The following is a 23,307-nucleotide window of genomic DNA, read 5'->3' as shown; positions in this document are numbered from 1 at the left end:
TTATCGTGTTACAATCTTATCTATTAGAACTGAGTGACGTGTACTTATTATCGCAGCTCACTAGCTTCTTTATGCTTTCATAGCGCGCCACAGGTGTAAACAGAGTTTATTTATCAATTGGATGACGTTCGTAGATATATATATTTTTTGCGTGAAATTCTGTTCAAATTTCATTCGTTCGTCTCTCTGTATAAGATTCTGAACTCGAATTCAAGAAAACAATAATAATTAATATTTAATATATTTTTAATGTAACATTTGATAGAAATATTCAATATACTTCTTATTTAATTTTTGCACGATTTTGCTATCGTCATGTTACGATCTTATCTAGTAATACGAAGTGACATATATTATAATTATCGGAACCCACTAGTTTCTTCTTGTTTTCATAGCATGCCGCAGGTGCAAACAGAGTTTAATATAATTAAATGACATTATATATAAATATATGTGTATATTTTTTTGCGTCCATGAAATTTCGTTTAAATTCCATTCGTTTGTATCTTTCGAAGTAAAATCCGGTAGAGAGAGAGAGAGAGAGAGAGAGAGAGAGAGAGAGAGAGAGGGAGAGAGAGACTAGATTTGAAGAAAACACAATAATTAATAAATTTAATATAATTTTTAATATAATTACATATAAAAATTTAATATAATATTTTTAATATAACTTTTATAAAAAGTTAATATTATATTTGTAATATAACTTTTAATATAATTAATATTTAATACAATTTTTAATATTGGATAAATTTCTACATAAATATTAATGTAATATTTTGTATTTAGAACTTTGGATTTGGAACTTCTGGAGGTTCTTATGCCTTCGAGACATTTCTCAATTACATGCAACAATTACGTGCAACAAGAAAATATGGAATATTATCAATTTATCGTCACGATTTGCAAGATACTGAACACGAACATGGAGAATGTTGCTCTTTTGCGCGTACAGGTCGCGTCATTAAAATTATGAACGGGATTTCTGGGGCACCCTGTGTACAAATGGCACACGAATGGGTGCGCCGGTTCGCTCGAGAAAGAGAAAAAGCGAGAGAAACAGAAACAGAGAATCATACTGAACGCGTGCACGAAGACATCGCGACGCTATTTTTAATCACGAGCGAGTCTGCTAAATGAAATTACTTTGTCTTTTGCCGTTCCGTGAAATGCATCCACCGCCGTTAATACGCGCGATAAGAACTTCGTCGACATTTTTACGCGACAGTTTACACTGAATACTCAAGATTCTGCAGGATCGATGAACACGATCAATCTTGTCGTAGTTCACTCATATGTGCAGTCGAATATTCTTAAAAATTCTGCCGTCGTGTCTCTTATCGCTTCGGGCGAAATTTTACAGAAATGTTTAACGTTATATATTTATGAATATAAATAAACATATGTTCTAATTAAACTCGCCAAAACGTTTCTTTTTGTATTCGTTTATCACTTAGGATGTTTTTGAAAACGATTATTATCTAACAATTTTGAAACATCCAGATACACAACATCTATGTTCTTAATTCTCTGTTGCCAATATAAAATTTCGCACCTTTAACAACCCTTTGAACTCAATACACAAAAAAGTCATAAAATTTTGTGCGTTTCAAATCGTTATGTGATCAATTATTGTGTGATCAAATCATTACTCAGATACTCAAATAGAACACAAGTCATATTAAATACCATAAGAACATTATCATGACTTTATTTGTCACTTAGTTTAAGTTCATTTTTTAATTAAGCTCATTTTTTTAAATGTCAAATGACGTCCTATAATGATATCATTGAGTTTATTTAGGTTGCTTGAAACCCTCAAAACTTTTGCACTTAAAACGAAATAAATATTTGGGCGTTGAAGAGAGAGAAAGCGAAGATGCTGAATGCAAAAAAAATGCAAGTAATATTATGATTCAATTATGATTCTGTATTCTGTCTGAATAACTGACGATTATACTTGACGTCATTTTGACGTCAAAACTATGACAAATAATGTCAGCTGGTTACCTAGATAGTATATTTAAAACAAGTAAATTATGAAATATTAATTACATCTTATTAATTACTAATAGATATAAAAAAAAGACTCTGCACTAAAAGATTTTTATTGATAAACTGAAACTCTATTAGTTTAATAAAATTTATCTATAAAAAGATGCGCAGCCATCATTGCATTCTTGAAATATTTTAAAGCTTGTATCAAAGCTAAAAGTGGACATTTTGTGTGTTAATTATTATTTAATAAGATATAATTAACATTTCAAAATTTATATTTTTGTAAATATGTAATACTAATTTTTGTAAATATGTTAATGATTTAATAGACACTTTGTTGTGCTAAACTTTTTTATCATGTTGCATTATTCCAGACTATATAAAAATCTAAAAAAATTCTTGTATATTTGTGGAAGCTTTTACGAGTTTTTACTATTGTAGAAGTGTTGGATTGTATTTTATTTTTCTATACAGATTTAAATTTATTTATCAGAATTCACAATAAAAAAAAACGGCTGTGTTTTCAAAATCCCATTGACGAAAGATTAAGTATCGATTCGTGTAGAAAATTTTTTTGAATGTCTTCTTTTTCATTTTTTTAAGAAAAAATTATTTGATATTATTTATATCTTCTCCTAGTAAAGTTCATGTATGTTTTCTGTTTAATCCAACGAATCAAGTGAGTTTCGGGAAGCTCACGTACCTACTTCTTCGATCGAGGAATGACGTAATGGTCTAATTAAGATTTAAGCAACGTCTCTGAAAACGTCAAATTGAATTCCACGGTTGAACACGGCCGCCGGTATATAATCCCTCTTCCCCATTTCGATCTTCTCAGGAAATAATCTTATATATATCTTATATATATATATATATATATATACATACATACATACACATATAGTTACAGCTCATCTGTCTCCCCTTGTATCGTTCCCATCTCAAGTATCTCAATTACGCAGCATGCGTTTGCATTATATACGCTTTTCCGTATCTGACGTCAGCAGACATAGCCGAAATATCTCTTGAGTGATCGTGACGTGTAGAAGAGAGAACGAGAGGAAGAAGAATAGGAGGGATAATGCAATTTTATCTCGATTCTTTCTTTGTCTTACGTACAGTCTTTCCCGCCTTTACGCTTTCTTCTTTTTTCCTTATCGCTATGATAAAATTCTCCTATTTCCACGAAGAGCTTGTATCATTACGGGAGCAATCACCGTTCCGAGAGAAGAGAGAAACGGAGAAAAAAAGAAAGAGCAGATCCAATGAAATTGTTTCTTCCTGAATACGTTTTGTAGGATGAACGGGGAAACGTAAGGACATGACTGTGCTTGATCATTATCCGAAACGAGCCTGGCAAACGACGTCGTGACGTGCGAAGATCCGCGTGAGATTGATTAAATTTACTCTGCTAACGGCCGATCTCGCCCTTTGGCCTAATTTTCGAACTTTATTTCTGGAAAGAGAAAGTGAATCCTTTAAGGCAATATTGTCCAAGATTTATAATTCTAGAATTCGACTTTAACGTGTTGACATTTATGTTTATGCCCTTCCTTTTTCAATCTTCATTAAGAAAGAAAACCAATAAACAACATGAACGTCGATACATGTCAAGTCATTGCCCAGAATTATAATTCTTGAACAGCATTAGTTTTATCCTTTGACTAGGTAACACACATAGTTATTTTAAAAACTTTTTCTTTGATTTGGAAAAAGAAAATAAAAAGTATTGCCAAGAAGTTCGAAAGTTCATTATTTTTACATTCTTTTATCTTATAAAGATAAAAATAATGTTATTCTATATATGTGTAAATTCTATATATACTTAAAAAATATAACTACAATTTAAAGTAAAAATTTTTTGGGGTACTCTGAATAGCCTATCTACACTGAGAAAAAATTTTTTATATTTGTAATTAAGTGTATTACTTATAATTATAATTATGGTTATTACTGCTGTATAAGTTAATGATAATAATCATATAGTATATGTATAGTTTTATCATTAAATATATATATATATATAATTAGCGACAAAAAATGATATTTATTAATTATTAATTATAGTTATAATATTATTATATTATCATAAAAATGGTTACAGTTAAAAATGGTTACTATAACTTATAATTAAATTAATCACTATAGTGATTGCAATAATTTGTGTAGTAATATAATTTATAATATAATTTATTGTCATTTTCGGTTGCCAACTGTATAAATTTCTTAATAAGAATTATACATATAGTTATTACTAACATTATAACAGAAATAATTACGTAATTATACTAACATTTAATTATATGGGATGCCCCAAAATTTGCGACTTAAAATATTGTAGCAAGAAAGTCGGAAAATGAAGTAAAAAAGTTACTTATAAATTTTTTAAGTAGTAATTTTATATGCAAGGTGTCTTTAAATTTCGACATCATTCATCCTGAGCAAAGAACGGACTAAACTGAGTGAAAAGTTCTCTATCATTTTGCAATTTTCGCAATGGTTAACGAGATATTAATTACTAAAAATCGCTATTGGTTTTCAATAATTTTTTATTCAAATATTATCAACTTTACAGAAAAACAGCAAGAGATAAAAATTGTTTATTTTCTTCTTATAAAGTTCTGAGAATTTTTTAAGAATTTTTTAATACTGTATTTTCTCATGGTGGTAAAAATAAGAAAATGCAGTACTAAAAAGTTGATAAAAAATTCTGAAAAAATTCTTAAAATTCTATGAGAAGAAAATAAATTATTTTTATCTCTTGCAATTTTTCTGTAAAGTTGTACACTTGTAGCTACAAATATCAAAAATTGTTCTCTCAGTGTATCTACAAAGATTAAGTGATCAAAACTAGAAAAAGAGAGAGAAGGATAAATGTAGTCTATGTATATTTTTTTTCAATTTTCATCTCTTCTATTTTTATATTTCATTTTTTTTTAATCTATATTTTTATAATTTTATTTTATGTATTTGCTTTCAATTTTATTTTGTTATTCAATTATGTATTGCCGAGTGTATTGCTTTTTAACACTCAAGAAAATCTGATTCTAAAACGCTAAATAATCAATAATAATTCATTTATCCATCTATCTGTATACTGATTTATTTATTTAAAAAAGCGGAAATGAGTAAACATTCTGTAACTATTTTTCTTTCGTGTGCATTCTAGAATCTTGATTCTTGTGTTACGTAAACAGCAAAATTACGCGAAAACGGATAACAGGGCTGCTGTTTGTTTCCACGAGAGAGATCTATCTGGCTGCATTGCTTTGCTTCGCGTCGGTGTCGATCACCGGAGAGAAAGGAGGGGAGAGAGAGAGAGAGAGAGAGAGAGAGAGAGAGAGAGAGAGAGAGAGAGAGAGAGAGAGAGAGAGAGAGTGAGTTGGTGAAACAATTTTCCGTAACACCGCACAAATTTTCCAACGGACTGACAAACACCGCAGAGTCCGGCACCGCAGAATCCAATACCAGACGAAGCTATATCCTACGTTGCGTCTCGCGGCATGTAAAAGAGGCGCGATGGTGCGTATATTATCGGCGATTACGTTACACGTGAGCGCACGGCGAGGCCGAGAGGAGCACAGGAGGGAACCATATCTTTGGCTGGCGATCGGCACGCGTGCGTTGACCAGCAACGATGTGTCGCATAGTTAATGCACGTTGTAGCTGAAAGGAATGATAAGGGCAGTAGATAAAAAAATATATATAATCAGAGAGAACATAAACAGTAGAGATAATAATATACTAAGAGAAAAATGGTATTTGTGACTACAATTGCAATAGTAGCAAGTATAATAATTACAGTTTTTATGAGCTGTCAACTTTGCGGTTTTCTTTATGCAGAAATCAGTGATAACTTTTTCATTTTAATCGGGATCGATTTGAATATTTCTCGATGGAATTTTTCAGACGCTGTCTGGAAGTCCCAAGAGAGTGCCAAATACCCGAAAAAGATTTCCACGAACTTGAACTATATTGTCATCCGAGAGCCGTAAAGTCGGCAAACTTTTTCATTTTTATTTTTATCGTTTCGACTTTAAGAATAATTGTCGGAGCTGGTCCGGAACAGCCAAGAAATCAATTATCCGTCCAAAGGAAGAAAATGTTTTGGGTTTCTTCGTACGATATCATCTTATTTTACATTGAAAAAAATTGTTATAATTGCTATAATTTAACTTATTAAATTAAAACACATTCGCTTATTATATAAAGTCGCTTCTTCGGTAAAATTTAACATTTTCAGAATAAATTCTTCGAATATACGATAATAAATTTTTCTAAAATTTGTAATAAGTATATTTTAAGACAATTATATATAAAAAAAATATTCTTTGTTAAACCGTAACTTAAAAGAAAAAAACTAAACTGAGTAATCACTTTTACAACAGTAGCATATTTTTCTGTAGGAATATACGCAAAATGGACGAGATGTTGAAACATTAAAACCGCATAAAGTGATATTTCGCGATGAGATACTTCGTAATATCAACAACCGTCCCTGGAGAGTCGCGCATCCCGACTATGTATTGTATTATACATTCCTGCGTACATCGCGGCTAGCGATTATGCGACGGAAATGTTTCGACGGCCGGCATCCGCCAGTTCTGCGTGGAACTGTAGAAAGGCTGGATCGGTCATCAGATATATCACGCGTGCGGCAACACGTTGTTTTACTCCGCCTAAATGCTCACGTGCGTGTGCGATTCGAGAATGAGGTAACCGTGATTGTGAACTATATAAAGGATCCTCCTCCTCATCTGACGAGACATGAAAATATTGTACGCAAGAAAGAAATAAACAAACAATAGTAAAAAGCCCATCACGGAATGACGAAGATCTAGGTTCGAATCTTGGCTGATATTTTGAGTCTGATATTTTAATGGGTGATATTTTCCGCAATAAATTCTTTACAGTGTTTTATACATTAACAATCAATGTAGAAAAATTAATACAAATTCAACGTTAAAGAATATTCACATTTTAACATTGCAATGCTTCAATTCTTTCAATGCTCTATATAAATAGGAATCTTACATGGTCAATAATACTGTCAGTACCAACAAATATTTTCATTATTACTGATTGAGTTAATATTAAATGAATTGATATAGAATTGATGGTGATCCGGATTTCTTCATTATTGAGCATGTCTCCTATATCACAACGATATCCCCTATCATAATGATGTTCAAGACCATTAATAATATTGTTGTAATATTTCTTGGTAAAACAATGTTGTGTGTTTTGAACAATTGTACAAAACACGAACGATTGGTACTATGAATTCTAAGTTGTAGATACAAATCCTTTAAAATCTTCCTCTATCAATCGCTGTAAGATTCATTTGCATTCACTTTAAACAGAAGGCTTTAGAACTTAAGTATAGTTTTCGTAACTTGTTGAAGGTTTACATGCTCATCAGCATCAGTATTATGAAATTGCTTCCCAATTTAATTTGTGATATTACGTACTCCAGCTTTAAATTGCACTGTTAAATTCATAACGTCAAATTACAGCCAATATTTGAGTTATTTTTAATCATCTCTATGTCACCATCACCTATTCAATATATCGTTAATTTAACTAAAATAATGAAATTAAACAATTTAACTTGAAAAAATATTAAATTTAACTAAATTTAGTTTATTATTCACTTATAAGTGCATTTGTATGGAGACGTTGTTTACTTAGAAACCAATCACAGAAATGTACTAATTTACATTTTGATTCACATGGAAGTTAAAAATAATAAAATATTATTTTATTTTAACTTAAGGAATTGGGTTACTATATTGTTTCTTTGATATCTAACAGTGTAGGATTGTGTTTCAAGATCAACAAATAGGTAATCGACGCGCAGTTTGCTTGAACAGGAAATTGTAAAATTCACACAAAAATATTATTAGACTACAATTCGTTATTTGCTTACACGAAAAGGACAGTTTTGTTGAAGTGTCTAAAAATTTAGCTGAATGCAAATCTGACACTAATTTTGTTGGACCATCAAAATAATTATGTCGGACGTTCAAACTGTCACTAAAAATGTAAAAATTTCTTGCAGCAATGCTTGAGATTTTTACGTGATTATTTTGACGATTCAATAAAATTATTTTTAAATCTGGATCTATCTCAATTTTTAAATACTTTATCAAAATCATTCTTTTCGTGCATTTATTGTATTGAAATAAATAAATAAAGAAATAAATAAACGAGACAGATGCGGAAGAGTTGAGGATGATCGGATTGATTCACTTGGCCTGGTGCGTGACGTTTTATTGTGCGTGACATTGAACAAGTGGCTGTCACACACGACACAATTCAGGTGATGTATTGGTATCTACCTATCGCATACATTACCTTAATCTTTCCATCTTTTTAAACAAAATGAATTAAGTGGATTAATTCAAGGGAAATCACGGTAACCTCCGTAATTCAATTTGGATGGAGCTCCGAAACAAATTGCTTTAATGAAAAACATGTCCGCGAAAGTCCATTGATACGAGGCTCGTATAAATATTTTCGTTCTCGCCGTCTATATTCCGCTGCTTATTACCTCATTGTATACTGCATTTTACTACCTTTCTGGATAGCTGGTGTCGTATTTCATCGTTTTCCCGGCTCAAAGCCGTCCACAATTCTCGAGGCAATTTTCGACAACTTGGCGTCTCGCCGAAGACCCCGATTAGCATGTGACGCGATATTGTTAACGAAGAATATCATCTGCGAAGGAGAATATTGCGAAAGCAATCCGGCCGTGCGTTATGTGTATAATAAAAATTACGAGACTCGCAAGGTGAAAAAAAAACAGGAAGGACGGAAAACAACTCGTCCGACACGATAGTAGTGAAATAAGCTGAAAAAATCCACGAACGCTCTCGCGAAAAACTCGACGTTTTCATACTAGCTGACGTCATATAACGCATAGGAAACTCTTGTACGGATATTCGAAGATCCACTTTTAATGAGTTCACCTACACGCAAACTCGATCCGCGATCTCGCGTTCTCAGATCTCGGGTCCGTTTTATTTCCGAGTTGCACGACGCTGCAAAAATTGCGGAAAAGCGCGACCCACGCGAGATCAGTGGGGGAAGAGAAAAAAAGTAGGTTTTATCACTATAATACGAGAACTTATGCGGAAATTCCGCGATGTCGGCTTCGCGTTTTTTGAAGGCTGCACATAATTAGCGGGAACGTAATTGAAGTGTCGTGTCCATGCTATTTTATTCTTCGTTGCTTATTGCACGACTTTAACATAAAAAAAAAACGTGTGAATTTGCGATTTTGCGTGCGCACTCGAGATAATATTCGTTATTGTGGTCCTGACGTAGAAATTATGCCGGAGTGGGTGGTAATTAGAGTAACACGTGATTCCTTAACCCTCCGCGGAGTTTCGTTCTGCGTTATGCAAAAAAGATGGAAAAAAAATATTACGTCATTGGTTGAACTTTGCACAGAAAAGATATCCATGTCAGTTGCACAAAATAATTATCATATAATTATACTATCATATAATTATACTGTTCAATATTTTTCAACACGAATGTGAATGTAAAACAGTCATTCTCATCATTTTTTTTTGCTTCTTTAATGTCATTCTCAAAATTGTGATATATTAACCAAATTTTGTCAATACATTCATGTTCAGCAGGCAAAAATATGTCGCAAATGACTAGTCACATTTGTATCGCAAAAAATAAGGTTTTTGTTAAACGGTGTTATTTTTTTTTAAACATGATAACGTGATCATTATTGACGTAAAATACTTAAGTGCTACGACAAAAGTAACTAAAATGTTTGCTCACTCTAGCTTTTAAAATATCGCAAAAACGTGAAAATATTGAATGTCAAGTGGTTAAATTTATTTCTTAATTACTTTTGTAAATATATGACTCATTTGCAATAACATAATTCAAAAAATTTGATTTGTTTAGAAACTTGTAAAAAGAGCTTGTAAAAAAGAATGAAAAATAAAGAAAAAAATTAAAAATACATCTTTTGTTTTTCTACAATCAATTGTTACATCAAAATTGCATTTCAAAATTAAATTTATAAAATTTTAATGATTCAAAACAATCAAATTTATTTTTTGGACCGCTTCAATTTTTTATTTGTGTATCGTTGTTGTAGCAAATAAGTGATAATTATTAAAAATAAAGCAAAATAAGTGCCAAATGTGACATAAAATATTTATTTCACCTCCTGAAAATATTGCAAAAGAAAATGAGAATGCTGATTACCGTTGGTTGAACTTTATATGCGGAACAATATCGATGTCAATCGCAAAAGACAATTATTTTATAATTACTTTTGTAAAAATGATAATTAATGTAAAAATATATTTAAGTGCTCTGTGACAAATGTAACAAAATGTGCTTATTTATTCTATTTTCTGAAAATATCGTTAAAAAAAATACAGAGAGAACGATTTTGCTGAAGTATCTAAAAATTTAATTAGATACAGATCTGAAAATAATTTTGTTGGACCGAAATGTTGAACCAAAATAATTACGTAGAGATCTGAAGTAGCGATGCTGCGAAAAATTCTGGTATAATTTTAGTAATCAATTTGAGCGTTCTACATAATTATTTTGATGACCCAATAAAATTATTTTCAGATTTAGCTAAATTTTTAGTTACTTTAAAATCATCTTTTCCATGTAAGAATATTGAATGTCATTGGTTGAATTTATGTGGAAAAATATCGATGTCATTCACGAAAGATTAAATTATTTGTTAAACTGCGGTATCGCGATAATTACTAATGTAAATAAAATACTTAAGTGCGGTGATAAATGTGATATAAAATGTGCTAAGTACTCCGTCTCCTGAAAATATCGCATCAAAAAAATATATTCATGATTCTCTCTCTCTCTCTCTCTCTCTCTCTCTCTCTCTCTCTCTCTCTCTTCAATTTAGATATTAACATATTCAACAGGAGTCTCTTTAGAAGTTAAATAAAAACAGTGATGCAATCAAGGTGTATAGCGAATGGTAGAAGCATGAATGATGCATCGAGACAGATGCCGTCTGTCGTTCATCTCAAAATCACTGCACGCTGAAAGGTGAATTGCATTCTGTCACAATTTTACTACCTGTGCGTATTCGAAAAGACTGTCGTGATTACGAGGTGGGGCCAGCAAACTTGTAAAATTTCAACGAGTAATCGCCACGTGCCAGTCATTCTTCTCTATCTTGGTCGAGCCTCGTTATCTGTTTATGCTGTTGGATAATTTTTTTTAAAAGGATGCATCCACTAAAAGTGATCGTTAAGTGTAGGTAACGTAGCAAGAACATAACAGATCGAAACATACTGTATAGAGTACATTTCAAGAAACGACTACAAGCTGAAAATTATTTCTCGTAAATTATCTAATGGATCGATATGCAAAATTATTCTCCGATTACGTCAACCATTTGTAACGCGTTGTTAAAGTTTTACATCATCGCGTCTTATAACCCACATTGGCACAAACGGTGCATTCTCTGTTTTTAGTTGCACATGAATCGTCAATGTCGCCACACGAGACAATGGTGGCGGTGAAAGTATTAAACGAATGTATGCGTCATCCTCGAGGATAATATTGTTGTTTCGTTTAACGACCGTATTGCGAATGCGAATGAATGTTAGTGACGCGTCCAGCGTCGTTTATATCGATTCGGCCGGATACAATGCTTAAAGGGGAGGGGGGGAGGGCGTCGTAAATATTTATTTACATGTCTTTTTCCCTCCACATATTTCCTCCGCAAGCGTGCCTCGCGAGCATTAAGGACGAGCTTGGATTTTGATAAGAAAATGGTTGAGCGTGACGCGCCAGAGAATTCCGAGAACGCGCCGCGTGAACGAGGAGCACGTTTGCGTAGGACGCTCTTTTACATTCATGAATCATTCCCCGTTGATTTCTTCTATCTCTCACAGAGTGCGAGCAGAGCCGATGACTAGTTGTGACATGATACTATTTATTCTCTGACCGCGTAAAACGCGCTCCCAGATTCGTTTCTTTCTCGTGTCTAACAGGTGAGAGTCATATTTTTCCAGAGTTGGTAAGAAAAACATGTTTTAAACAGTTTAAAAAACATGCTTAATTGATGTTTTTAAACGTATCTTTTTTTAATACTATTTAAAGCATGTTTGAAGCATATTTAAGAAAAAAATTGATTTATTCTTTAAAAAAAAAACATTAGTCTTTGTCAACCCTGCAATTTTCGGTGATCAATTGATTGATCGGTTCATCAATGAAACTGCATTCGTGAAACTCGTTATTTCTTTGTCAGTTTTTTTTTATCTCGAAATGAATATTCTTAATAGATTAGAAGAACCATAAAATTTACATTAAGGATATTAGCCAAAGTTATGTACTGTATTGGGTTTGAACAAGAGTTCGTAGCGCTACAAACTTCAAAATTCAAGCAGCTTTATTTTTAACTTAGTTAAAAATTAATGAAATTTAAATTTTAAAATAGAGTTTTAAAATTTAAAATCTCTATTTTCAAAAAGTACTTTTTGAATTTCTGTAAGTTTGGTTATTTTTACATATGAACTGTGAATTGGACAAAATGGAAAATATTCTTACTTTATAAACTTGTCACATGCTTAAAAAAAAACCTTGCGAAAATTTCCAACTTGCTCATTTCAATGTCCGCAAAAGTTCATCATGAGCATCAAATTTATTCAAAATGTATTCTGTGAATCTTAGTAAGTTTAATGCTTCAATCAATATTATTAAATTAAAACAAATTCGATTTGCTTATTATATAAAGTTACTTCTTCGATCAATTTTACAATGTTCTTCAAAAGAAAATAGATTCTTGTTTTCAGTAATAACGAGTTTTTCTAAAATTTGTTTTAAGTCTACTTTAAGATTATATTATATTATCAAGAAAATAAAATTCTTTGTTGAAGATAACCATTATTTAAAAGAAAGAAAGTGAATTGAGTGATCACTTTCTCAACAAGATATTTTTCTGTATATAAAAGTGATTAAAATAACTTCTAGTTGGATATAATTTGACATAAATTTAACAGTGTAGTGTTAATACATTTTTCACATTAATATTCGCGAAATGTATACTACTTCCGAGTTTCAGTGGACGTCGAATCTGACAAAATTTGACAAGACATTTCTCATCTAACCAACAATGACGACGACAACGTTGCGGGTGCAGCGGGGTGCAGTTAATAAAAAGGAACGGCGTCGCACCCCGGACGGGGAATTAACGTTACATGACGGTGTGGTACGCGGGTGAATAATGAGAGCGGCTCATGCAAAAACGATTAAACTCGTTTAGCTAAGAGCCGTCTGAGCGGATAATAAAATCGCGCGGAGTCTAATTCGATGAACGTGCGTAAGCGGTGACATCATTTCGCGACCTCTCCGTCTCCCCGCGGCCTCGCCTCTCTCGCCTCTCTCGCCTCTCTCGTCTCTCTCACCGCGCTCTATAGACGCATTTAATGACGATACGCTCCCTCGGCCGCGGTCACTCGGCGCTGAAACAGCGCCAGTAACACGACCGGTTCTCTTCCCCGGGCCATCACATCGTTTCCTCGCAGCGCGAAATGCCATCATCGCATAATCCGCCTATATTTCACACGCAAGAATTAACCGACTCCGCAACCTTCTCTGCGTTTTACGCTCGCAGATTCCGTATTTATAGCATTGTGGCCAGATACGGAAGAAGGAAGAACACGAGAGTGTTGTCGGATGATCAAATCGGACAAGTAAGAGATCTTTGAATCATCGCGTGGACAACACATTGAATCGGTTGCACGCGAATGACTGCGAATGACGCGGTGAAAATACGGATGGATTATATATGTTTTTACGTGACAAATCATAATTTCTTTACAATTGTGCGCGATTGTTATCTGTTAGTATTATTATAGTGGAAGATTGTGTTGTCGCGTCAAAATCGATCCTTGACTGATCCGGCTGACTCATTTTCTAATACCTTCACTTCAACGATTGGCTTATGTCTCTATCAATGTAGATTAATTTTGCATCTCGGTTTAAATTTATTCTTTAGTTTTTTCTAATTTTAATTCTTTTCTAATTCTTAGAATTCTTTAAATTCTGAAACGCCACGTTACGAGAACAACACACTGACACGTGCAATTCAATTCGAGATTGTTTATAACACACTTTCATAAAAATGAACATATTAATAAATTTTGTTTTAATCGAAACATCAAACGTTAAGGAACATATAATAAATAAAAAATGTAACTTTGTTAATGAAAAAGTTATAAACAATGGAAGAAACATTGAAAAGATCCGATTATACATTCATTTATCCATATCTTATCCAGTTTCTAAATTGGTTTTTGTATTACTTTGAAATACAATATAGAAAAATTTATAATTTTTTCATAATTTTTTCATTCTGTTAAAAAAAAATATGTGCAATACATCCTCAAACTGAGATTAAAGTTAATTTACATTGGTAGAAGCGGGCATTACATTGGTAGAAGTCGACGCTGTTCAAAGCGAAACTTGAAAATTTTTTATGACAGAGGATGAAGAAGAGGAAAAAGAAGGGAAAGGCCGATGCATTTTGGAAGTATTTCAAGTCGTGAAATTGCGCTATAAAAGTTGCCCCAGCGCGGTTTCGCCGCTTAAATGCGCGCGGCGAAATGCAATTACGCGCGCGCGCCAAATGCCCGACACTCGTTTTAATGAAAAGCGACGGAAACGCTGTGCGGAACGACACGAACGGGAAATTGCTTCTCCTTACGCAATTTTCGTTGAGATCGATGCAAGAAGCTGTCCCTTAGATCACGTCATCCGGTCGCTCGAGGAGATGCACAAATTCGATCTCGAACAAGAACCGGCATCGCCTTTATGTCCGATCACACTTCTGTTATGTTTCTTTTTTTATCGTTCTTTCCTTTTTTTCTGTAATGAAAAAAGTCTGCATTAATTGAAATTCGAAATAGGTTTGACCATATAGGTACAAATCAGATACACTTTAAAAAATATAGATGTGAATTTAACATCACACGCGGTGATTATTTCTCCGTATTATATATATATATATATATATATATATATATATATATATGTTGACATAAACATCAACATGATGTGAATTTAATACTATGGGTGTGGATTGACCATTACATTATTAGATATCAAAGGAGCAATCAAAGAAATTAAATCAATCCCTTGTTAAAATAACATTTTAACTTCCATGTGTGTCAACATGTAAATCAATCCATTTCTGTGGTTGAAGTAAACAACATCCATATTAATATGCACTTAGTAAATAATAAACTAAATTTGAATAAAATTTAACATATTTTCTTGAATTAAATTGTTTAACTGCATTGTTTTAGTTAAATTAATAGGATAGAAGCAGTGGCGACCTTTTTTGTAGAAATAATTAAAAATAACTCCAATTAGTTATAATTTCACATTATAAATTTAATAGTATGATTTAAAACTCATGATGTTAAATCCACATTTTGTTGGCGTTTTGATAAATCAACACCAATAAAGTAAGAATTATATTTAACACCCATGGTGTTAAATCCACGCTAAATTTTTAGAACGTAGTGAAATCTATCGAACTAATCGAAATAATAAATTCTAGTCGAAATAACGCAATCAGAAATTCAATTACGATAACCAGAATTTTGTTTGGTATTATCAGAATACAATTTATTCGTATCTCTTATTGATACTACATTTTTTTTCAATGTAAAGCTTTCCACGTCATGAATTTAACATTTGATGTAGCCCCATTTTGTTCAAATCCGATTCGTCCTTCATCATCCCTCTACTTTTATCAATGTAGATTAACTTTAATCTCAGTTTATATATAACATGCTGTTTATTTTTTCTAATTCTTAAAATAAGAAAAGATAGTTAAGTTATAAACCGAGATCAGAAAGTTACTCTACAGTGGTAGAAACAGACATAAAATATCAAATTTATATTATCCGTCTTTTGCAAAATATCAAATTTATATTATCCGTCTTAGAATATAGATGTTATAGATAATATAAGACTGCTAGTAAAACAACAGAAATTTCATCAAATTGACTTTGCGATAATAGTCGACAAGTTTGCACTGAAAAAAAGTTCTGTTGCATTAATCCCGATAGATTCAGTCAGAAACATATAAATTAGACAGTTAAATCTATTAAACATTCTACTCTCGAAGTAACTAGAAATTCAATTACGACAACCAGAACTTTGATTTATATAATCAGAATTTATTTTGTTTGTATTCTCGTTACTACAATCAGAGCATTTTTCTCAATATCTAATTTATATGATCCAATTTGTTTTTTTTTTGTACTTCTCGTTGGTACAATCAGAATATTTTTCTCAATATCTAATTTATTTTATTTGTACTTCTTATTAATACAATTAGAACTTTTTTCTCAGTATAGATAAGTAATAGTTGTCTAATGAGTAATAATTGCCTGATTAAAAAATTACAAAATTTATAATATACGATGATTGTATTCTCTGTGCTTTCATTGTGCATAAAGTTTAACATTCTCTCACTACCTTTGATTGTTTGACGTCATGTTGTTGAGATCTCGGCATCGTAAAAGGAACCAACGCGGCCACTGCTGATTATTGCCCAGTTCGAAATAGCCGGGGATGAGAGGATTACGTGAACCGTTCGTGAGTGAGCTGGACCATCTTGAGTGTGGAGAACGCGTCGCCGCGTCGCGTCGCAACGACGACGCCCGGCGTCCCGACGTCTCTCATCGTCCCGCCGTTGATCTTTCGTCGCAGAGGGCTTTTACTGAACGGATTAAATTTCCGTGTGCTCTTTCCGATGTGTACTCAGGTCGTTTCTCTCTCGGGACGAAATTTTTATCTCGCAGAGGATTCCCGTTTTTTTCCCGCGTCGTTGCTATTTTTATAAATGCAACTTAACTTTAACCTTGATTTAACGAATATCTTTTTCTAATTCTTCCCAAGTAGAATATAGAAGTCATAATAATATCATGAAGATATCATCATGACTTCGTTCGTCACTCATAAATTAATTTTCAAGTATCAAATGACGTCATGACATTCTGTGATATCATTATGACTTAATTATGACTCTGTGTTCTATCTGGGTTAGAACTAAAAAAAGATAAAAAATAAATTAAAGATAAAAAATAGATTAAAATTAAGCTACATTGGTAAGAAATGGACATCGATCACGCGATTTCTGCGTATCATTCTTTTCCTTTTCCTTGAGTTACGTATCACTTAGATAAAATCACAAAAACACAAAAAGATACAAAATCACAAAAAGAATAAGATAACATCAAGTATAAGTCATTTTAGGAAAAATTACATTGACGTCAATATGCACTTTTGAAGATAATTTTGTGATAAACTCTTGACGTGACAATAATCTTCTTAATTTTTAAGTTATTTATTTTATAAAAAATTATGATTTTGATAATTTTGTGATGAATTTTTGACATGACAGTAATTTTGAAGTGATTTTTTTTTATTAAAAAAATATCAGTCATTTCAGGAAAAATTATTATGATGTCATTCAATACAATTTCCATGATTTTGTGATATGACAATGATTTTTAAGTAATTTCTTTAGTAAAAAAATCATTTAAAAATCATTATCACGTCAGAAATTAATAAAAAAATTAATCATTTAAAAATTATTATTATCATGTCAAATTCATTGTAAAATCATCATTAAAAATGTCTCAAACAGAACAAGTCATGATAACATTAAAATGATATTAAAATGAATCGGAAATGATTATAAAATGATTTGTAATGATCATTTTGAAGTTATTTTGACATCATTTTGATATCATAATGACTTGTTTTGCTTGGATATAATGAATATTATGATTTTTTTCTAAAATAAATCCCACTTGATATTATCTTTATGATTTTGTAAATTTTAATATATTTTTTAAATAAAAATCATAAAGAAATGACTGTCATGCCAAGAATTACACGCAAAATCATTTTCACAAATGTATCGAATAACATCGTTATAATTTTTCTTAAAATGACTTCTACTTCATGTCTTCTTGATTTTATAATTACGTATTCTACTCGTGGATCTTTCGTTTTGAACGCCGGAAGTGGCGTTGGCGACAGATGCGACCGGAAATAAAAAGGTTCGAAGTATTACGAGCGTAGTAAAGCGTGCGATAACGTAACAAATCCGCGATTCGAGGTAAAGTAACAATCCTAGACAAAAAGTTAGGGAAGGGGGAAGGAAAAGAGATAGAGAAGAGAGAATGAGAGAGAAAAAGAGAGGAAAAAGAAAGAGGAGTTGCGCTCGCAATCTACTAGAGGGCAACACAAATCGATTATTACTAGATTATTACTTTGCTCTCTCCCTCTCTCTCTCTGTCTCTCTCTCTCTGATAGCTAATTTCATTTAACACTCGCCTCTACTGTCTGTGATCGGCAGCTATCTTCATACATTACTGGATGCACCGCCCGCCACCGCTCGCCTGCCTTTCTGTCTGCGCGGCGATAAAGCCTCTCCTTCCAATACGTCACTCACGGGAAATCATGAAATTGTGACTGGGGGAGGGGGACAGCCTTAAAAGGGCCGTGGTCGCCCCGGCTGTTTGTTCGTCGATTTCCTTCGAACACATCGCCTTCCTAATACGTGCCACAAAAGGGGAACCATCAGGAGGTAAACGCGCCCTCTCTCTCTCTTTCTTTCACATTCGTTCCCTCTCCGTTCGACACGCGTCGTTATTTTTAGAGCACCGTGTTTGTATTCCTATCGAGCGGGAGTGAGTGACAGTCGGTCCTGTTAGCGGTATTTTCCGTTCCATCAACGGCCACGTTCGCAACATTCGTTTTCACCCCGTGAGGTTCTCACCTGCGGACTTCACTCTGCACTCGAGCGATCCGCGCCAACCTTCACGTCGCTTGCGCTTCGCGCAGCCCCGCTCGCTCCGCAGTTCAGTCCGCTGCCGAGGCGTTCATAACCTCAATCTCGGAGCGCGAGACGCTCCAGCTCGAGCACTCGAGGGGAAGCGGGTTAACACCTGGTTCATGTTCAAATTCCTACTCGAGTGTCACTCGGATGTCACTTTATCCTTGTTGTTCACCGAGATTTAACGTTAAACGAGGATAAAGCGATATCTGGGAATGAATTTCCTTGGGATGGAAATCTGAAAGCGTCCCTGACGGAGAGGACGGGGCGAGTGCACTCGGCTGTCGGCTCTTTAATTCGGGGGGAGAGAGAGGGTTAACCGACCTCCGGGATTAGCGCGCGCGCGCGCGCGCGCGCGACGAGCGCCTCGTGATCTCTCTCCGATCTCGCCGCTGATTCTCTCCGTGACACGGTGCGCGGCGCGCGTTCGCTTCGGCGCCGGGTTAAAGGAGTTTGACATTTAGCGAAGCGCCGCGGTAGGGTTGCGTGGTGTATGTGTGTATATGTGTGTATATGCGCGTCGTACATACGTGTGTGTATGTGTGTGTGTGTGTGTGTGTGTGTGTGTGTGTGTGTGTGTGTGTGTGTGTGTGTGTGTGTGTGTGTGTGTGTGTGAGTAGTGTACATGTATGCAGGCACCAGCACGGCGAAGCGATGTTGCTCCTTTCGACGTCGCTGCACACCCCCGGAATCAATAATCGCGTTGCATAAGCGACGAGAACGTCCGTCGCGAGCATAGCCGCGTGCCCTCGTCCTTGTCGCCGTCATCATCATCTTCATCGTCGGATTATTCGTTCAGCTTCCTGGCACGCGGTCACCCGATATCGATTGCGTCCGCGTTACTCGATTCCCGCAGCACCGCCGGATCAAGGAGAGCTGACCTGTCGTCGTGCAACGCACGACCGTTGTGCAACGATGTGCGCTACACGCCTCGCGATGGTAGATTTCGTCTATTTAATCCTTTCTTCGTGACGCGTCGACGTGGCCCATAGACTGTGATTTTCAGTCAGTGGACACACTGCGATAATTTAAGTTACAAATGAAATGAAAGTTAAATGTAACATGTGTATATGAATGTAACATGGAACATGTGTTTATATTCATTTAGCATCTCATTGCACTTGTAAACTTGATAATTGAAGAAGGTTTCTCTTATGTTTCAGCCGTTGGTCCTCCATTCACTTGGAGGCCAGTGGAGCAGAGACGCCAGAGAATAATACGAGCTGTGGTAGCCTTGCGGAAGCGCAATAGTAGTTGGCTTCGGCCAACAGAGGCGACAAGGATATCATGGCGACGATAGACGGCCGGCCGGCCCAATATGGTGTCACGCTTAAGCAACTCCGTGAGCTCATGGAGCTCCGGGGTCGCGAAGGTGTCAACAAGATCAATGGCTACGGTGGTGTGCAGGAGATTTGTAAAAAGCTGTATACTTCACCCAATGAAGGTAGGTTCGTCAGTTGTATCTCACTAGGACAGAGTATTTATGTCGACAAGAGATAAGCTTCACTTTCTTCTAATCTCTGAAAGCTTAATAAAGCCGATATTCATAATCAGTTGTTATTTTAAAATCATCTTAAGTAATGTCTTAAGATGTTAATATGGCTCTAATTGACTTAGACATTAATCTTAAGACTGTACTTAAAAAGGCTTAAATGTAAGAACTGGACTACCAGTCTAAGAATCATGACAAACAAAAATTCTGACATAGAAAAACATGATGAGAAATATATTGTGATAATTGTGATATTTATGTAGGTCTTAGTGGATCAGCAGCGGATATACAACATAGGCGAGATACATTTGGTTCCAATATGATACCTCCAAAGCCACCAAAAACATTTTTACAGTTAGTATGGGAAGCATTGCAAGATGTCACGTTAATCATCTTAGAAGTAGCAGCATTGGTTTCATTAGGTCTTAGCTTTTATCAACCTGCTGATGATGAGGAAAAAGAAGGTAAGTATTTATGATGTGATGTCATATATTTATCTATGAGTAGTTTCCACTTATTGTTAGCTAGTATAGTAAGAAATTTATATTAAAATCTTTTATATACACACACACACATACACACACACACACACACACATACACACACGATGTGTATATGTAATAACTGCAGAGAGTGTCAGCTTTAGGTTTAGAAAGACTCTAGAGAGAGAGAGAAAGAGATTTTTACAATAATTTGTTTCGTTTATCTCCAGTTGTGAGTGTAGATGAGGACGAAGCGAAATACGGTTGGATTGAAGGACTCGCTATATTGATTTCTGTAATTGTGGTGGTATTAGTGACGGCGTTTAATGACTATTCCAAGGAGAGACAGTTTAGAGGTCTTCAAAGTCGGATAGAGGGAGAACACAAGTTCTCGGTTATACGGCAAGGAGAAGTGAAACAAATCTCCGTATCTGACATTGTTGTGGGTGACATTTGTCAGGTATATATGCAGCATTGTTAATCACATTTTTTATAGTCTTTAAATATATAATAATCTGTTAATGTTGGATTAACTTTGTACGGCATCTTTATTAATATTATTATAATGTAGTAGAAGAAAGCAAAATTTATATTAAATTAGCTGTTTGACAATATAGATAAAATATGGAGACCTGTTGCCTGCAGACGGTATTCTTATACAAAGCAACGATCTCAAAGTGGATGAATCCAGTCTGACTGGAGAGTCAGATCATGTAAAGAAAGGGGAAGCATTCGATCCTATGGTACTTTCAGGTGAGAGAGCCTTGATTGAATTATTTTCGTTGATACATTATTTCTAATGTATAAAAAAATGTTCAAAATTTTGGAAGAATTGTCATAGGACGGAAAATTATTTTGTATTGTTGAAAAGGTACGCACGTGATGGAGGGTTCCGGAAAAATGTTAGTTACTGCAGTAGGTGTTAATTCCCAAGCGGGTATTATCTTTACCTTACTGGGTGCTGCTGTTGATCAACAGGAACAAGAAATCAAGAAAATGAAGAAAGGTACGTGTAATCGTTATTTCCGATCGACTAATCACTTTGAATGATTATATATTTATACAGATGTTACTAAATTCTTGGAGTAATGTAATCTTTTATATTTACACTTATATAGTACGTGTTTTTTGAAATTCTATTAGATTTTGTTAGATTAATTTCAAAATCGATATTCTCATATTCTTTCCACTCTGATGATTTAGTACACCTGTCTCTCTACTAGCAACTTCTGAATCATTCAATAAACTATTGAAAAGTCTATTGAAAAGCCGATAAATGAATATGTTATGACGTACAAGCAGCGAATTTACGGTGATTTGCCTTTAATAGAAGTTGTTGGTATTCTATTATATCCTCGCATGATATTTACGAAATGTTTCAAAATGAGTGTAGACGAATCGCAGTGGACGCATGGTTTTGACGTGAATTGGTGTGACAATTTTTTATTACAGATTTTACAAATAGTCATTTTTTTATTCCCTGTTTTTACCCTCGACATTGCATTTGCAACACCTACAGATCGATTTCTGTATTTTTATTAACTCATTAACTGATTGGCAATAGAGAATTTGTGTTTTGATTTGTTAATGTTTCAAGAACGAATACTTTCTAGTTTTAAAAAGTGTAAAATATTCTCGTAAAATGCATTGACGCAGCAGTATTATTACATGATAATTCTTTCATTAATAAAAAATTCTTTCCCCATTCAATTATACATTCAATATATATTAGGCACTGTGAGTAAACATCGAAAATAATATCTGCAAATTACAGTTATTTCTGCCAACTTATCTTTAGTAAAGTGTCATATATAATTTATGAGAAGAAGGAGCTCTTATCGGTAGAATATTTTCAAGGTGCCATTATTTGATTATGTTTCATATATTTTCTTGAGTCATTTGTGTTATTATTCCTCTCTACATAGCTAAAATGTTTCCGCTGTATAATGTTTCTGCTGTATAATGTTTTCTTATCTTTGTCTGATATGTGTATATGAGGTTCACATTTGATAATTGCAAAATTGGTTAAATTGTTATTCTATAATCTTTTCAAATTATTTTTATAGAAACTGTCTTACAAGTCACGTACTTTTCAAATCAGAGACTAAAACTTTTAATTTTATATTTTATATTAAAAATGTCAAGGATTGATACTTACTTAAAAAAAGGTGCGGGAGAATTGTTTTCAAACACTAAACTTATCTGAATTTTTGATATATATTGGATATAAGTTGTTTTAATCCAATTTTTCTAAATTTGTATTTAAGAAAAGTACGCCATTTCTGGGACATTTTATATATGGAAATAGAATATCAAAGGCATAATTCTTTTCTTTGACGATCCATGCTCCTCTGTATGTATTTCGTTGTTGCACAACCTGGAAGGTGAATTTGTATTTTCCTGGCGCGTGCGTGCGTGCGTGCGTGCGTGCGTGCGTGCGTGCGTGTATG

The 23,307-nt window shown here is 33.9% G+C and overlaps 1 protein-coding gene and 1 long non-coding RNA gene across 26 annotated transcripts in view; one reads left to right on the top strand and one right to left on the bottom strand.

Annotated features, from left to right (window-relative positions):
- PMCA (plasma membrane calcium-transporting ATPase 3) overlaps positions 1-23,307 on the top strand; it is a 192,607-nt gene that overhangs the window by 109,535 nt on the left and 59,765 nt on the right. For 20 of the 23 annotated variants that reach the window (XR_015547710.1, XR_846671.2, XR_015547711.1 and 17 more), the window contains 5 exons: positions 20,047-20,327; positions 20,639-20,839; positions 21,088-21,317; positions 21,475-21,610; positions 21,729-21,863. Coding sequence is in view for 19 of the 23 variants with exons in the window: in XM_011062931.2 (XP_011061233.1) it covers positions 20,171-20,327; positions 20,639-20,839; positions 21,088-21,317; positions 21,475-21,610; positions 21,729-21,863 (859 nt within the window). In the remaining 4 variants the exon portion in view is untranslated. Of the gene's footprint in view, positions 1-18,495; positions 18,635-18,701; positions 18,764-19,682; positions 19,823-20,028; positions 20,328-20,638; positions 20,840-21,087; positions 21,318-21,474; positions 21,611-21,728; positions 21,864-23,307 lie in introns of those variants that run through there. The other 3 variants (XM_087414419.1, XM_087414422.1, XM_087414418.1) reach the window with 3 other exon arrangements.
- LOC105150084 (uncharacterized) lies at positions 1,430-18,521 on the bottom strand. 3 transcript variants are annotated; one of them, XR_846676.2, is made up of 4 exons: positions 18,382-18,521; positions 16,513-16,867; positions 14,729-14,889; positions 1,430-3,454 (listed from the first exon to the last, which is right to left on the bottom strand). It is a non-coding gene; the product is annotated as an uncharacterized LOC105150084 (long non-coding RNA). The 3 variants fall into 3 exon arrangements; XR_015547712.1 differs by lacking the exon at positions 1,430-3,454 and adding an exon at positions 5,576-5,664; XR_846675.2 differs by lacking the exon at positions 1,430-3,454 and having other exon boundaries at positions 8,156-14,889.

This window comes from Acromyrmex echinatior, chromosome 16 (assembly GCF_024713525.1).
Source record: "Acromyrmex echinatior isolate Ae372 chromosome 16, ASM2471352v2, whole genome shotgun sequence".
Classification (NCBI taxonomy): domain Eukaryota; kingdom Metazoa; phylum Arthropoda; class Insecta; order Hymenoptera; family Formicidae; genus Acromyrmex; species Acromyrmex echinatior.
This window is presented reverse-complemented; position numbering and strand designations above follow the sequence as displayed.